The 16,371-nt window shown below is 49.7% G+C and overlaps 1 protein-coding gene across 2 annotated transcripts in view; it reads left to right on the top strand.

Annotated features, from left to right (window-relative positions):
* Window positions 1–8,084, top strand: part of Fhdc1 (FH2 domain containing 1) — a 39,456-nt gene extending 31,372 nt beyond the window's left edge. For both annotated transcript variants that reach the window (XM_036191473.1, XM_036191474.1), the window contains exons 11-12: window positions 2,217–2,381; window positions 4,713–8,084. In XM_036191473.1, the coding sequence (XP_036047366.1) occupies window positions 2,217–2,381; window positions 4,713–6,782 (2,235 nt within the window). In that variant the 3' untranslated portion in view covers window positions 6,783–8,084. The remainder of the gene's footprint in view (window positions 1–2,216; window positions 2,382–4,712) is intronic.
* The last annotated feature ends 8,287 nt before the right edge of the window (window positions 8,085–16,371 follow it).

Raw genomic sequence — 16,371 nt, 5'->3', positions numbered from 1 at the left:
TTTAACAGTGTGGAGACTGGACTCTTGTTCCTGCTGGACCTTTAAATAACAGCTCCAGCCTCAGCGTCCTCTATAACCTGTATAGACAGAAGATGCCACACAGATGGGCATTTTCCAGGTAGTGAGATGAGGTTCCTGGGAGCGGGCTGGGTTCAGGCCACGGGCCCTCGGACAGTAGTTGTAAAGTTTCTATGAGCAGCACAGAGCTGTGCAAGGCTTGTGGCTTTTCCCATTTGTTTGGCGCTTAGGTTTGTTTGTTTGTCTATGTGCAAGGATTGGAACCCAGGGCCTCACACATGCTAGGTAAGTCCTTCCAGCCCTTATGCAAGGTTTTTTGAACAGAAAGGTGCTGAGACACATTTTTTTTCCAGCTTTATTTCATCATTTTGACCTGACTTTGGGTGAGATTATATAGGCTTTGGCCCCCAGCAGGACAGCAAGCTCGTGATGGATGCAAGTTCACCTCACAGCTGCTAAACTGTCTCCTTGGCTGGCACAGCTCCATCCTGGGTTCGTGCAAAACCCTATGGAATTTATGGCGTCAGATTCCACGGTGGCTGCTTTCAGGCTGCTGTTCAGAGTGTTTGGTTGTCCCAGGTGCTGAGGGCAACTTGGGTTCTGTTAGGCTTTACCTAACATCCATCCATCCATCCATCCATTCATCCATCCCCATGGGGTCTGCAGATCAGTCATAGGAGGTCCAGATTCTGGTCAGGAGGCCCCTCTCTCCCACAATGAGCTGGTCTTGCCTTGAGTCTTTATTTACTTATTTATTCGTTTGTTTATTATCTATCTCTTTTGTGTGTGTGTGTGTGTGTGTGTGTGTGTGTGTGTGTGTGTGTGTGTGCGCGCGCCATGCAGAAGAATGACAGACAAATAGTTGTCTTTCTGTGAATACCCCCTTCTCTGTGAAGAAAATACATCGGGAAGACTCTCACTGCCTTGGGCCACTGATTCAGATAGTTACTGTCTCTGGTATTCACTTTCCTACATAGTTTTTGTTCCCCACCATCCCTAGAATGTGTCTGGTTTAAGCAAGGGCTTACTAAGGGGAAAGTGGTTGGGCTGGTGGGGAGGGGGGTCTGACAGGAATTTCCATTTCTGCCTCAGAGCGGGCTGAGTGTGCACAGACAGCAGCTCCCCTCCTCCAAGGCGGGAAACCTGTTTCTTTCCCACACCTTAGGCCCAGCCACTCACTCCAGAAGAACTTGTTCACGGGTAGACTTCCTTAAAATATGACTGTAAGAGTCCTCTCATAAAGTAATATGCTTCCTACATTCCTTCTTCATATAAGCCTAGTCAATGAGGCAACAATGAATGACTTCCATGCAGTAGTTCAAATCCCCAATCCCCTTCCTCTCCCCACACTGCTACCTCATGATGGCTTGGACGCTGTCACTAACCTGTGACCCTTGAACATTACAAACCCCATTCTCGATGGCTTGGAAACATGCTGGGGACGTGCAACCTTCTGTCACACACACACACACACACACACACACACACTACTTGTTGAAGAAGCACTGAAATCTGTGTGGCCTTGGAAACTGACCCATCCCAGAGGAGTCAGACAGTAAAGCAGGGATCGGAATGGGGCCCACCAGTCAGAACTGGGGAGTTCTGATATACCCCAAACCTGCTATACGCGGGACACAGCTGTCTCCAGTAGCACCCCAGGCTTCCATCCTGGGCAGTGGGGACAGTGACCCAATAGAGTTTATTTGGGATTAAGTGTAGATCCCCTGTCAGCTGGACAAGAAGAGCAGCTTGTCAGGACAAGTTAGCTTCTGAGACCTTGGCCCGAAAAAAAGTGTTTTAAGGGGAGGAAAAACAAATACAGCAGAATTTCTTAATGACGACAGGCTGTTTTCCTTGGCAACTCTGCTAGCGGTCTTAAAGGTGAATTTTGGTCAAGGTCTTGCCATGTAACCTGGCTGGCTTTGAACCCCCAACCCCCCAGTCCCCATCTCCCAAATGCTGGGATTACAGGTGTGCACTAGCACTCCTGGCTTCTTTGGTTCCTTTGGTGGCTTCTGGGTCTCAGGTAGGAGGTTACCTTGTCCCCTTGAGGTTTGCTTTGGAGTGACTCATTTTCCTCTTGGCTCTGAGTGGCCTCTGCAGCCGTCCCTTTCCAGAGACCTGCAATCGAACCCCAACGGCGCGTCCACCTCAGCTGACCCTGTTTACTGCATGTGTCCCTGTTTGGTTTTCTGTAGTTTGCTGTGGAAAAGTTGTCGGAGCTGGAACTCTGGAAACGGGAGCTGCAGGGCGAGGCTCACACCCTCATAGACTTTTTCTGTGAAGACAGAGAGACGATGAGACTGGATGAATGCTTCCAGATATTCCGAGACTTCTGTATCAGATTCAACAAAGCCGTTAAGGTATGGCTGCTGGCATTGCCCTGTTCCCAGGGTCCTTGGGATTTCTATTTTTCTGCTCACTGACCCAGTCCTCTGCCCATGACAGAGAGATGGTCATCGGTTCTTTGGTTTCAGGACCATCTGGCTAGGTGTCATGCCAGGCTCTTGGCAGAGAAGAGTGGAAGGTGGCTCTGCTGTAGCCTCAGGAGTCTGTCACTGTGGCCTCCAGTCTTGGCTGATCATACAGTGTTCAGAACACCCTAGAAACATTTTGCTAGCTTATATTGATGAGACTTGGAAGCTTCCTGCACATCTGACTGTTTTTTTCTCAACCCCTCCCTAGGAGGAAGTGTCAGCCTCTAGGGAGGCTTGAGTCACCTAGACGAGAGGCCTTCCTCTTGCCTATTTCCAGAGCCACACACTATTGTGGTGTCAGCATCATGGAGTGCTATCATTAGTTAGCAAGACCTTGAAGGTCTGCCAGATTGAGGGGCCTGCTGCCTTAACCATTCAGGCAGTGATCTCTTGGTTGAATTCAGAAGCCAGAAAACTTCCCAGGGTTTCTGGGCCTTGGTAAATGAAGCATTTATCTGTTGATAAAAACCTAAAAGTACCTCAGATCCCATTATTTCAGGTGACATTGAGGAACCAGCTACCCCTAATTCATATTTTATTTACTTACCAGCCCATTCATTTACTTGTGGTGTAGGATTCAACTTGAGGCTGACACTATTGCTTTTCTGAATGCCATAGGTGTATTTAGTAGAGGAACTGGTCACATTGCTTCCAAGTCCAGAATTCCTTTGGGTTCCTATCCACGCCTTTCTCCATCTAGCTGAGTGAAGGGAGCTGAGCCTGCAGCCACGTTAACATGCTTCTGTCCAAGCAGTGAGCTCAGCTGTGGGAGGCTGTGGGGGTTGGTCGGAGTCTAACTGACTGCCTCTGAGGCTCTCACTCTCCATCTGGATACTGCAGGCCTGTGAGGCCACTGTGGGAATCTCTCAGCCCAGTCATGAGAGTCGGGGCCTGGGCCACCCCCAACTATGTGAAGGCTTAAAAACCGAGAAACTTGAGGACCCTAGGGAGGCTGTGGCTAGAATTGCAGAAGGAGCCAAGACTCCCCAGGCAGAGCTCCACAGGAACTTGGAAAGGAAGGCCCACTGGAGGAGGAAACTTGTTGTCAAATAAAAACTGCTAACAATAACAGAACTGAGGTGTCCACGTAATTGCATGATTACGCGGGCCTCAGAACCCAAAAGAAACTCATGAATTATAACACAAATACAGCTGTTTCTGCATATCCACGCCTGCAGATTCAGCCCACTACAAATTGAAAATAGTGTTTAAAAATTATATCTGTGCTAAATGTCTATAGATTTTTTTTGTGCCTAAACAATACATATGTAACTCTTATGCTGCATTAGCTATAAGTAATTTAGAGTTGGCTTAAGGTATATCTGAGGATATGCATAAACCATATGCAAATTCTGTTCCATTTTGCATAAGGGACTTGAGTATCCTCAGATTTGGTATCTAAGTGGGGAACCAGGAATAGATCCCCTGGATATGTTGAGGGACAACAGCAAGATGAGATTACTCAGAGAGGTGGGGGACACTTTGGTGTCTCCATTTGGGTTCTGTGACCTTAGGGAAGGTTGATTCCTTTCCAGCAGGGTAGATGGTTGAAGGATTTGTAAAGCACACCCGTTTATCTTGTCTGATTATGGGAATGGGATTGAGGGACAGAGCAGTCACCTCTGCTTCAGCCTGGGGTTGGCAGACCCACCAGGGAATTTTTGGGATTTGTTCATTTATTTTTATCCAGGGAGGCACCCCAAGAACATGATGAAAGGTGTCTCTCAATGTCTTTGGCCTATGTTAACATACCCTAATCAAGGTTAACTAGAATGCCCTGCTTAGGACTCTCTGTGCATTGACTATAGAGGAGTATGGATAGAGCCATGCAACTGGGGTGTACAACTTTGCGCGCACCCTTTCAGCATCTATGGTATTTTATTTACCTCTCTACACTTGCTTAGGTAGATTGGCTGGAGTTGAGACTATGTGCATATGTGGAATCATAGCCCACACTGGAAGCCGAGGGATCAAATGAGAACTATAGACAGATTGTTGGGGCCAAGCCTAGCACGACCCTTTGTCATATTCCCTCAGTTGCTTTGGGAAGCTCTCCCACCCTACACACACACACATGTGCAGAAGAAGGCAGAGTCTGTGTCGAGAGGGACCCGGGGCTGTCCGTGAAAGCACCTCTCATTAAATCTTACAGTGAGTGGGCCTAGCCCTGCACTCAGGCTCTCTGTATCTCATACTGGCTTCTCTCCACTCCACCAGGACAACCATGACCGAGAGGAACAAGAGCGGAAACAGATACAGAGGCTGAAGGAGCTGGAACAGAAGCGACATTCTTGGACAACTGGAGAGCTCGGGGGCTTTGGCAGAAGCAGTAGTGAGAATGACGTACAGATGCTAGCCAAGAAGAGCACAGAAGACCTGCCGTCCTTTCTGAAGCCCAGGCCCGCCAGCCCCTCCTACCGCGTCCCCAACACCCGTCGCTCTCGCCTCTCCCTGGGCATCTCTGCTGACCGAGAGCTTTTGACCTTCTTGGAGAGTGCCACCAGCAGTCCAGAGGACCCCAACAAATTCAACAGCTTACCCCGAAGCAGTCCCAGACAGCCCCGGCCCACCATCGCCTGGATGGAGCCCAGAAAACAGCAGAACTGTGATCCTAGCTTTGTACATGAACCCCAGGCCTCAAAGAACCAGGAGAAAGCACCTCGCTTTGCTTGGCAGAGTCAGCTTCCCACATCCCAGCTGGAGGAACCTGCACCTCCTTTCCCACTGACTGGACGGGGCAGGGCAAGCATCCTCCGGAAAAGGAACAGTGAACCGGTGGGCTTGTGTCCCACACAAAGCCCTCCTCTCTTACCATTGGATCTGGGCATCAGGGAGCATGAGCTGGTCACAGGGCTGACCCAGTTTGACCTCCAGAGTCCCAAGAGTCTGGAGGAAGCATCCCAACTGACTCTGAATGACTTTTGTCCCGCAAAGCTGCAGTCTCCAGGGGATCAGAGCTCACAGTCCTTTGATGCTGGCGGTGACAGCCTCGCACCCAAGGACGCCGGTCCCCAGGAGGTTCTCAGCCCAGCTGGGGAGGATGACAGGGCTGTCTCTGATGAACCCAGCAGTGAGGCTCTTGTGTCTGTGGTTGTCACTGACATTGAAGATAAGGATCCTCGGCCTCTGTTATATGTCTCGGATACCACAGACTGCTCTCTGACTCTGGACTGCTCAGAGGGAACGGACTCCAGACCAGGAGGAGAAGAGCTGGAGGAAGACAGAGCAGGGGATGGCTCAGTGTCTTCTGGGGCTGGAGAGGCAGGCAGCAGCCAGATCTCCAACCCTGCCTCCAGATCCCCTGGGGAGGTGCCTGCTCCCAACTCCAGTAAGAGTGAGCCCAGCTACCAGGGTGGCCTTCTGAAGGACAGACCCAGCAAAGGGAAGGATGCCACAGCACCAAAGAGAAATTCCCTCAAAGAGGCATCACCGGGGGCCTCAAAGTCGGTCAGTGCCCGGCGCAGCCAAGGGGTAGCCCCCAAGTCTGTGAGAACCTTGAACTCCTCTGAGAATGAGCACATGCGCAAGGTGGTGCCCATCTCCAAGTCCAGCAGGGGAGCAGGGTCCTGGAAGCGTCCAGAGCTGACATCCAGGGCTTCCCCTCGGGAGACACCCAGCAGCACAGCCGACACACTGCTATCACGAAGGAGCTCAGTGCGGGGGACCTCCGACACTTCGCCCAGGAGGCCCCACGTGAGTGGGCCTGGGACAGAGGAGCCTAGGCTGCCCCGCTCGAGTGGAAGCATGAGTGGGCGGCCAGGGAAGGAGGCTGTGGTACAGCCCAGGGCCTCATTTCGAAAGCCCAGCGCCAAGCCCCTCAGAAACATCCCCAGACAGAAACCCGAAGAAAACAAGGTCATCAGCCCCACCTCACAAGATTCTGGAAGCCTCATGGAAGAGCCCAAAGCACCTCAGACTCCGGGTGTCTCTCGGGCCCTTCCCCACGTCCCAAGCTTTGCTCGAAGTACGGTGGCCTCCTCATCTCGGTGCATGCGAACAGATGCTCCACCTGTGTCCAGAGCTGCTGGCATCACCAGGACAGTCTCCCAGCGGCAGCTTAGGGTCAAAGGTGGCCCCGAGGATTCTGCCTCCAAGGACAGTGGTACTTTGAAGAGGGCCAGCAGCGCCAGGGCCTCCAAGAAGTGCCCTGAATCTTCCGGGGGTTCAAGTGCCAATGCAGAGACCCCACTGAAGGGCAGAGGGACTGCGGAGAGATCCTCCTCTCTCAGATTGAAGGACTCGGGGCAGGCTACCCTAGGGAGGCTCCTCCGTCCCCTGCAGAAGTGATGGGGCCTGTCTACATCTCTGCCTTCTGGGATTTTTACCTACCAGGACTGGCTGCTGGGGTGAGGACAGGAGAAGCCAATCTTGAATGTCTTGTTACAACTTACAGGAGCCACCTGTTAAAGGTCACGTCACTAAAGGTACATGGAGATCTGTAGCCTGCTGTGCAGACTTCTGCTTTGAAATCAAGGCTGAGAACACTCTGTTCTACACAGTGCTTTGCCAGGCCCCAGCACCTCCTGTCATTCATACTCAGGACCCTAACCCTAACTCCTGCCCGAGACAAAGATCCGTAATAGTCTGGACATGTTAAGATGACAATTCTTATGTAACAAGTAAAAAACAATTTCTGGCCAGTTTTTATATATCAAAGACTTATTTTTTAATATTATAAAAATAAAATGATGTTTTAGTTGGTTCCTTTTTCAGAGTGAAATGCCTCCCTGGGGAGGGAGTATTATCCTTAATATGAAGATGTTTGTACCTTTGTGCCCCAGCCTCTGGGTTCCATCTCACACACACACACACACACACACACACACACACACACACACAATCCCTGGCCAGCCGTGGCCTCTCACAAGCTCTCGGGTGTTTGTAGGATTGGGTCTGTCTCCTGGAGGACTTTATGACTTCCTTGGGTTTTCTCCTCAAATGACTCTGGGTGAGGATTTTATGTGAAAAGGATGTCAGATTTGTGTGGGTAGAAATCTGATGCTACTGTAAGTTCAGGGCGTCCCAAGGGTGTGAGATTCATGGGGGAGCCCATGGCTGTAGGGAAGTTTGCCCAGAAGATAGGGCCACCTATATTGGGTGCAGTCTGTGTCGTGTTTTAGTGGGAATACAGATGGGTCTGCTCAGCTGAGCATATCTTTACCTCAGTTTCCCATCTGTGCAACTGAGTGACGATCACTCCCTTTTGTCCCTCTGTGTGGAAAAGAAAAGGATCCTTTCTGTGGCCCAGGCTTCCTTCTCTCCTGTACCCTCAATGTCCCACCCCTACCTCCGTTATTTTATTTTATTTTGCTTTTTGAGACTGGGTCTCACTGTGTAGTCGAGGCTAGCCTCTTACTTAGAGTCCTCCTGCCTCAGCCTCCTGAAAGCCTCCAGTGATGGCTTCTTGGTGGCAGCTTCTCTTCCAGGGTATAGTGCTTTTTAAGACCTGAGAAAAGCCAAACCAAACTTGGTTGGTTCATTGTAAACAGACTCCCACCCCCAAGAAAACCTGATTTCAAAAACTTTGCCATCAGGGAAATGTGTATCGAGATCAGGTGTCATGAAGCATGTGCCCGGTTATCACCCAATGTTCATTTTACTACTTTTTTTATTTTTTAATTTCAATTTTTATTTATATGTGCATTGGTGTTTTGCCTGCATGTACGTCTGTATGAGGGTGTCAGATCCCCTGGAACAGGAGTTACAGACAGGTATGAGCTGCCAATGTAGGTGCTGGGAATTGAACCCAAGTCCTCTGGAAGAGCAGCCAGTGCTCTTAACTACTGAGTCATCTCGCCAGTGCCCCCCTACACACACACACACACACACACACACACACACACACACACACACACACACACACTTTTTTTTTAAGTTTTATTTTTACACTACTTGTTCATTAAACCTGGGAAATATAAACTATGCTTGAAATTTCTTTTGATTTTTTTAAAAGCCCTTCTCTTAGAGAGACCTCACTTTGAGTGGGGACTGGCTGTGTGGTGACTGTAGATGGTGCTGTGGTTGGTCTCCCTTTGGTGAATCGTTGCCTTTCCTCCTTTGACTGTAAACTGAGCTGCTGCACCTGAACTGAGGTAGTAAACAGAAGCAAGGCCCAGTCAGCATCTCTTGTACTCTTGTAGAAAAAGAGTAGGGGGGAGGGAGGGAAGGAGGGAGGGAGGGAGGGAGGGAGGGAGGAAGAAATACAGCTCTGAGGATCTATGTCTGGGATGCTGGGAAAATTCTAGAACACGGGTTATCAACCTGTGAGTTGTAACCCCATGGAGACCATATATCAGATATTTATACCATGATTCATAACAGTAACAAAATTGTATAATTACAGTTACAAAGTAGCACTGAAAACAATTTTATGGTTGGGGTCATCACATGAGGGTCGCAGCATTAGGAAGGCTGAGAACCACTGCTCTAGAACCAGGTAGATAAAATTGTCTCAAACCTAAGACCTGTGGGTGGGAGGGAAATGGATGAAAGAACCCATAAGCATATGGGTTTGTGGATGGTGAATGGGTAGGGCCCTTTGGAGAGCCCCCAGGGTCCAATCCTTGCTATATCCCAACACTATATTGCAAGCGTCTCTTCTCCTTAAGTGTCTGTCTCCTGGTCCAAAGAAGTGAGACGTGGCCTCCGTGATGGTCTCCGGTGGCCTACCATCTCAGTGGTCCAGGACCAGTGTCTGTCCCTGAAGCAGCTTCTTGGATCCTGAGCAGAGGCTGAGCTCCAGGGCTGCTCCAGAGATGCCTGTCAGTATGGTGCTATCAGACCACAGTGGCTGGGAGCCCTGAGAAGCGGTATCCCCGGTCCTGTGCACATCTGTGTAAACAGGTGGTCACTCCCTTACTCCCTTGTATGTACAGGAAGTTTGGAAAAATGATTTGCAGCAGAAAAATGTAAATACACTTTTACCCTTCTGGGTTGAGGGTGAACTGAATGTATGTATTTAAAGGTCCGTTTCTATGTGCTTTATGGAACAGGTAGTTTAATAAAGTTATTTGTAGGAGTTACGTTTGATCTCAGCTGCCTTTGTAGGTGTGTCTCAGCTATCCTGCCAGGAGGGTGTTTAATTTCTGTCCCAGAAGGAAGGTGCTGCAGGAAGAAGGGGGGCTGGGATATGACAGTCTTGGCCTCCAAAGTTCGAAGAGTCAGAATAAGGTTCAGTGGGTGTCTTGGTATTGGCTCCATGCCATGCACACTTAACTGAGGGCTTGGGAGTAGGCTTTGCTACAGACCTGTAGGGATCCAGGTTTATCCCACAAGCCATCATTGGAACACTTGATGCTTCTTAGGGCTTTCATCCCATGCAGAGGCAGGCTTTGTGTGCTCTCCATGGGGCTGGCAAGTCTGGATCTGTCCCTGTGTGTCCTCTTTGAATTGGGACATTCATTGGGAAATCGCAGCTCATTTCTGTATCTGGTTCAGGAATGAGCAGAGGGAGGGAGGTGTTGAATTTGAAATGCGCTGTGGGTGCATCTTTGGAAAAGAAAGGAGCATTGTGGGTAGGTGGCACCTCATACCTCAGGTTTACATCACACTCTGGTCCTAACTGCTCTGTCTGAGAGCAGGCTAGAGGAATGTCCCCAGGCATAAGCACCCAAGATTAGCTAGATCCATGTGTTACGGTGAGAGGCCTTGGGATACATCAGTAGAACTCAGTGGCCTTTCTGCAGGGTACAAATTCATGAACATCTGCTTTCAAATGTGTAGTGTGTCCTTCCCCTACATCCCCTCCTGCAAAAACTCCACTTTAGAAAATTTGCCCTGAAACTTCATTCTTAGTTTTTCATTATACTTTTACTTATGTTCAATTCCTGTCTAAAACAATAAGTTTTGTTTTGTTTTGTTTTTGGTAAATGTCCCCACAAATAAGTATCAAACATAAAATTTGAGTAAGGGACATTGCATCATTCGGCAAATACTTCTTAGAATGACTTGGGCTGTCAGTATAGGGGGTCAACAGTTGCCATACTTAGCATCCACAGGGGAAGAATGTGTAGCTCAGACATGGCATGACTAAGCACATAACCCTGAACTACTGGGCTTCGCCATCCCCAAGTGACTTCCAGTTAACATATGCCATGCTTCACTGGACCACCTAAATGAGGACAAGAGTAGCCATCCACAACTTTTTTGTCTTCCAGTCCAGAGTTCTGTAATGGAGTTTCTGTTTGATGGGAAACTGACTGTACCCAAAGAGCATCATGGTCTTCATAGCCAGTCTGTGCATGCCCAGACCTGTGGCTGTGCCATCAAGGAATCTGGCATCATGGCCACCAGCCTGTGGGGTGAAGGTGGTAGACTTCTCAATGAGGAAATCTGCTCGAAGCCCCCATTGTTGGATTCTTGGAATCCGATCCTAGATTTCAACCCAGCCTCCTCAGGCACTTCCAAGGGCCAGATCATGCAGACTGTGTCTAACCTGCAAGCAGACAGTATTCTCCAAGTTTACCTGGGTTTGATTTGGGGAACTGCCAGTGCACTTTTCCTCAGTAACCATGTCTCACCCCAGAAGCAGTTTCCCAGGACAGACCCTCTGCTATAGGTCTGGATGCCTCTGCCCCCACTCATCCCATCTGATGGAGTCTAAAGCCAAGATGGCGGGCGGTATTAGGAGCTGAGGTCTCTGGGAAGTACTTATGTGAACAGGGTTAGTGTCCTTATAAAAGAGGACCCAGCATACTGGTGAGAAGGCACCATCATGAACCAGGAATCAGGATTTCCTGGGTTCTTGATCTTGGACTTTGTGGCCTCTAGAACTACGAGAAATAAATTTCTGTTCTTTAGGTTTTTTGGTGTATGACATTTTGTTATAGCAACCTGCATTGACTATGACACTATAAGAGGGCTGTGGCTCTGACCCCACCATAAAAAAGAACCCCACTTATAGCATCATTTTCTGGGGCCAAGTACAGTATTCCATGGGTGTCAGGAGTGTCCCCTATTTCCTAACAGCAAGTAGAAGCTAAGGCGCTGTGACCTGAGGGAAGCAGTAACCAATGAACTAACTTCCCCGCTCAAAATCAGCCCCTCAGGGCAAATGCAAGGGCAGGCAGAAGCATATCTGTCTTCTAGGCCAGCCCTAGGAACATGGGCCATTGATCTGTCTGTAACTTCCTCTTGCCTGTTCTTCATGAGGCACACACTGGCCCCACAGGAAGGAGATCGCTCCCTGTTTTTCATTTTCCAGAAAGAAGGCTGGATTTGGCCATTTGCTGCCTGGACACCCTCAAGAAGGGGGCAAGCACGGTGAGAACATAGCCAGTGATGTCTGCTTGTAGCCAGATGAGTGATTGACAGGATGTTCCGTGCAGACAGAGAACTCTCCTTGGAGTCTTTCAAACCAAAGGCATCTGGGCACCCAGCCATCGTGTGGAGGCCCACTGTGAATAACGGAATCATTAGGGGTCAGTGATTCCCAGTCCACACCAGATCTACTGAGTCAGGATCTTCCCGAAGAGCTCCCAGTTTTGAATTTTAAACAATTTCCTAGTGGTCACTACTCATCCTGCCTTTGAGGCAGGCCAGGAGGCTAACCAGCCTCTCTGCTTTAGTCTGAAGGCTTGTGTTGTCCCTCTGGGGACATCACTTCCAAGACGAGGAAGTGAGTTGATCCGTTGGTCCCTTTGGAAGCCTGCGTTGGACACTGTAGGTGCCTCACTTCCCAAGCAAATTGTGGGTACTTGACATCTCCTTTGAATCCAGAGCTTTCAGTCATGTCGCATTGGAGCTTCTGTGAAGACAAGTCCAGGGAGCACAGGAAGGGACCCTTGACTCCATCTTGCCACGGCAGGCCTTTAGAAAGGTCAGAGCTTCATGAATGGGAAGCAGCGCTGCTAACACTCAATGAGCCTTGCCAAACATTGCCTGAGTGCTCACAGGAAGACAGTCAGCAAAGCTGCTCTTCATTGCTTGGCTTCCCATGTGATGGAGCATTTCACAGCCTTTGTGAGAGTCACTTCAACTGGACTCTGGGAATTTGGCTAGTGGCTGGAGTTTCTTCCCTTTTGCTCCATCCCAAGGGCCAGGCTGGCCAGCATCCTTGCTGACCTCACCTCACAGGACCGGGGTGGGCACAGCTCTCCAGGGTGCTGACTCTGCACCTTACGCTCTCCGCAGCCGGTCAGTATGTTGAGGAGACAGGCACGGAGGCAGCCCTCGGCCCTGAACAGAAGCACAGACCCACCTCATGCCAAGTGTGTCACATGTGACATTCCACCTGTCATCACGATGGCTCCCCGCTGGTCTGAGAGGACACAGACAGGCTTCCCACTTTCAGGGAGGGCGACTGTGTGATTGTATGGGTAAGCACCAGAGAAGAGCTTGAGTGCTTTGGATGAAAATGAAGGAGCTGCTTTGGAAACTGCTCCAGCTAAAAGAACAGTACCTCCATTCAGCTGTGGCTCACCGGTCAGGGCTAGCTCCTTGTTTCCCAAGGCCTAAGCGTTCCCCAGCCAGCTGATTCATCTCCGGGGAGGAGAGGAAAGCAGTGGGCTGCCTGCAGGGCAGGCTTCTTCACTCAGCCAGAGACAGACAGCAGAACCGCCTTCCCACCCCCACAGGACCTCCTACTCCAGAGTTCAAGATCGACTCCAATACAATAGAAGTTGGAGTTGCTAGGCAAGCAGCTGGCTGTCAGGCCTGATTGCTCATAGTACTTTCCCAAGCCGCTGCTTTTCTCACTAGCTCGTAACATTGAACTCTGGCTATAGCTTGTTCCCCCCACAGTGTATGGCTTTGCAAATACTCATCACACCTGCACTGTCCCAGCCACTAAGTGGAAATTCCGCTTATCGACAGAGGAAGTCTGTGAGCCAGGTGGCCACCAGAGCACTACCTTTGGTCATTCATGCAGCTATCATACCAGAGTAAAGCCAACTGGTCTGTCTGGGCACTGTCTTCGGTCTGGGGACCCACCTTCCAGGAAGGACACTCAAGAGGTTGGGTGTGACAGGGAGAATGACATGGATAGTCAGGTCCTAACCATCGTGTCTGAGGATACATAGCTGAGGCCACTGAGATCATTTAAACTGAAGAGCTAGAAGAACTAGGTGATAGAGTCATCCTACTTTGTGTCACGCCAAAGCTACATGTCCCCCTCCCTAGGTGAGAAGCCTCTGTGTCCCTTCTATTGGAATGCTCCAGTCCTATGGAGAGACTGTCCCTGACTCAATAACTAACTTGATCTAGAAGTACCTGGAGGCCATTTTTCCTGTGCATGGGACATATCCTGGGAAGGACAGCTGCAGTGTCACATGTGTTGAGAAGACGCTCCTGATTGTCACCGGCAGCACGGTACTTCATGGAACTGCCTGCTCTCGCCAGCATTTGGCTCCTGTCAGCATTGCCATTTAGTAGTTCCATGACCTTGGCAAACTGTGCTGAGCGTCTCTGCTCGGGAAGCACAGATGTCTGTGCTCAGAGTAGTTCCACAGCACATGACTATCTTGATGCTGGATTGTCTGTCATTAGTACCAGGTCAGAGCCCTGATATGACAACATCTCCATCAGGGCAGCAACCCCACTGGGGGATGAGTGAGGCAGGCTGGCTTCAGCTATGCCTGCAGGATGGAAAGGTTTTGAGAGACCTCCATACGGTGAACAGAGAAGCCGGCTGGCTCCATAAGTGCCCCATGACTGATCCTTGATGCCATTTCTATCTGGCTGAGACCTTGGGCAGGCCACTGACCTGAAATGCATTTTCTTTTTGCTTCCTCCTCTAGTGAAGAATTCAAGGCAGAGGATCACAACACCTGACAGTACATAATAGTCAGGTTGTGCTGAGTTTATTGATCAATAAAATGTTCTTGCTTCTACAGCCCATGATCTCATCCTAGAGGTCAAAGTCTTCTGGAGATTTCTTCCTATCCAGATCTCCTGGAGTCCCTCTCTCTTGGGTAATGTTTGCCCAACATCTATAAGGAGCAAGGTGCCTTCTATGTAGCAGTGAGCAATGTGTTGGTGCCAGGAAAGGTCAAAGGAACAAAGTGTGTCCAGAGCTCACTCTCAAAGTTAGCAAGTTCATTAGGATCACGAGGAGTGTAGAGGCCTCATCTCTGAGGCCCTGCAAGTCACTCTAGGGTCACCTGCTTTCTCGGGGTTCTACTCTGGTGTGTGCCCTGTCTACATCAAACCTGCCTGCCCTGCTGCAAGGAAGTCAAGAAAGGACGAGAGAGACTTCAGGCCCCTGGCAAAGAGAAGACCTAAGGATACTGGGTAAGGACACATTAGATGCCCCCCTTACTTTATACTGGTTAGGGAGGGGCTAGTTACATATCCCCTTTAAATGGGTTTTCTCATTGCCCAAGGAAGGTAGGGCTCAAGGACCACCAAGTTCCCCCGGGGCTGTGGTTCTTTGGAGCTAACAGATACCACTTGTAAGAGTGTTAGGGATGTTGGGTCTGCCTTCTTTACTTCACAGTTTACCCTGAGGACTTTCACTAAGGTGCAAGGATCCCCCACCCCACCTCCCACCTTGTGCCAGTCTTTGTGCTGACCTTCTCTGTGGAGAACGTGGGCATTGGAGTCATCCCAACATTGCTGTTTACTAACTGGGTTACCTAAGATTCTCATGTGTCAAGTAAAAAAGGCTGTGCCTAACTTTAGAGGCAGTTAATAAAACTGGAAACATTCTGGAGCCCAAAAGCTTCTGAGTAAATGGTGACTTGGCTATTAGGAAAGTCTGTCCTGTGACTACTTACTGAGTACTTTCTGAGTGGCCGTGGCTCAGCACTCTGACGAGGACATCCTTAAGAAAAGCCCAGGAGTTAATAGCTTATGCCACTCTTTTCCATAAATGAGAAACATCCTAAGAGGAAAAGGACTCTGGCTTGTCATTGACTTCCAGAGTCAAAGGTCTAAGAGCAGCCTGAGCACGGCAAGGCATTGCTTCTCATGTGTGGCTACCCACACATGAGGCTTGTTTCCAGTAACTCGTCTGTAAAGTTCAGGGGCCACATCACAGAGGCACTTTCATCCCGAGGCCTCAGTTGGGGGGAGTGGAGGGAGTCTATGTCTCAAGCCTGTGTCATGTCTGTCCCATCCATGCAGACTCCCTCCCTCAATATGGCCAGGGTACTCAGCAAAGTGCTTCAACACGGGTTAGTGCTTGAGTGTCCATGTCCAGGGTAAGCTGGGAACCAGCCTGGGTCCCCTGCTGATCCTCTGGATTCCTGCCAATTCGGTGTGGGCCTTAGTGACTAAGCCAGTCACTTATTTCCCTGTAAGCCTCAGCAGCCCCCAGATTGGGACTGTGGCTGGTCCTTTGACAGTCTCACATGGAGTGCAGTGGGGACAAGGGACTCATTTCAAGGGGGCTTTGATCTTGAATGATATGTGCATATTAGAAGTGAGTGGTGTTCTTCCCAAGAGCCGACTGGGAATGATGCTTAGCTATGGATCAAAGTTGAAGACAGACAAGATTGCTGGCTTGCTTTCTTTTCGTTCCTCTGGCTGCTAAATCGACCTTCTCTGGAGGATTTTTTTTTTTCCATCTCTGGCTGGCCACAAAGAGAACTATCTATCTCATCCATGTCAGTAAAGGACTTAGAAAGGATGCACACTCAAGACTGTGCTAGCTGGCATTCCCAAATCCAGCAGGCAACTGAGTCAGCCAGTGCAAGTTTTCTTGGTTGCTGACTTTTCTGATCCTGATGTTGATAAAGTCAAAACTGAGGGAAGGGGTGCCTGTGGAGATGGCTCATTGGACAAAGTGCTTGATGTACAAGCATGAGAACCTGAGTTCAGATCCCTAGCACTCGTGAGGCAATGCAGGCCTATAACCTCAGTGCTGGGCAGAGAAAGACAGGTAGATCCCTGAGCATACTGTCCGGTCAGTGTAACTAATTGATGAGCTCCAGATTCA

The sequence above is a fragment of the Onychomys torridus genome, chromosome 6, assembly GCF_903995425.1.
Source record: "Onychomys torridus chromosome 6, mOncTor1.1, whole genome shotgun sequence".
In the NCBI taxonomy this organism is placed as follows: Eukaryota; Metazoa; Chordata; class Mammalia; order Rodentia; family Cricetidae; genus Onychomys; species Onychomys torridus.
The sequence above is the reverse complement of the archived record's forward strand: the minus strand, read 5'-3'. Positions and strand labels throughout refer to the sequence as shown.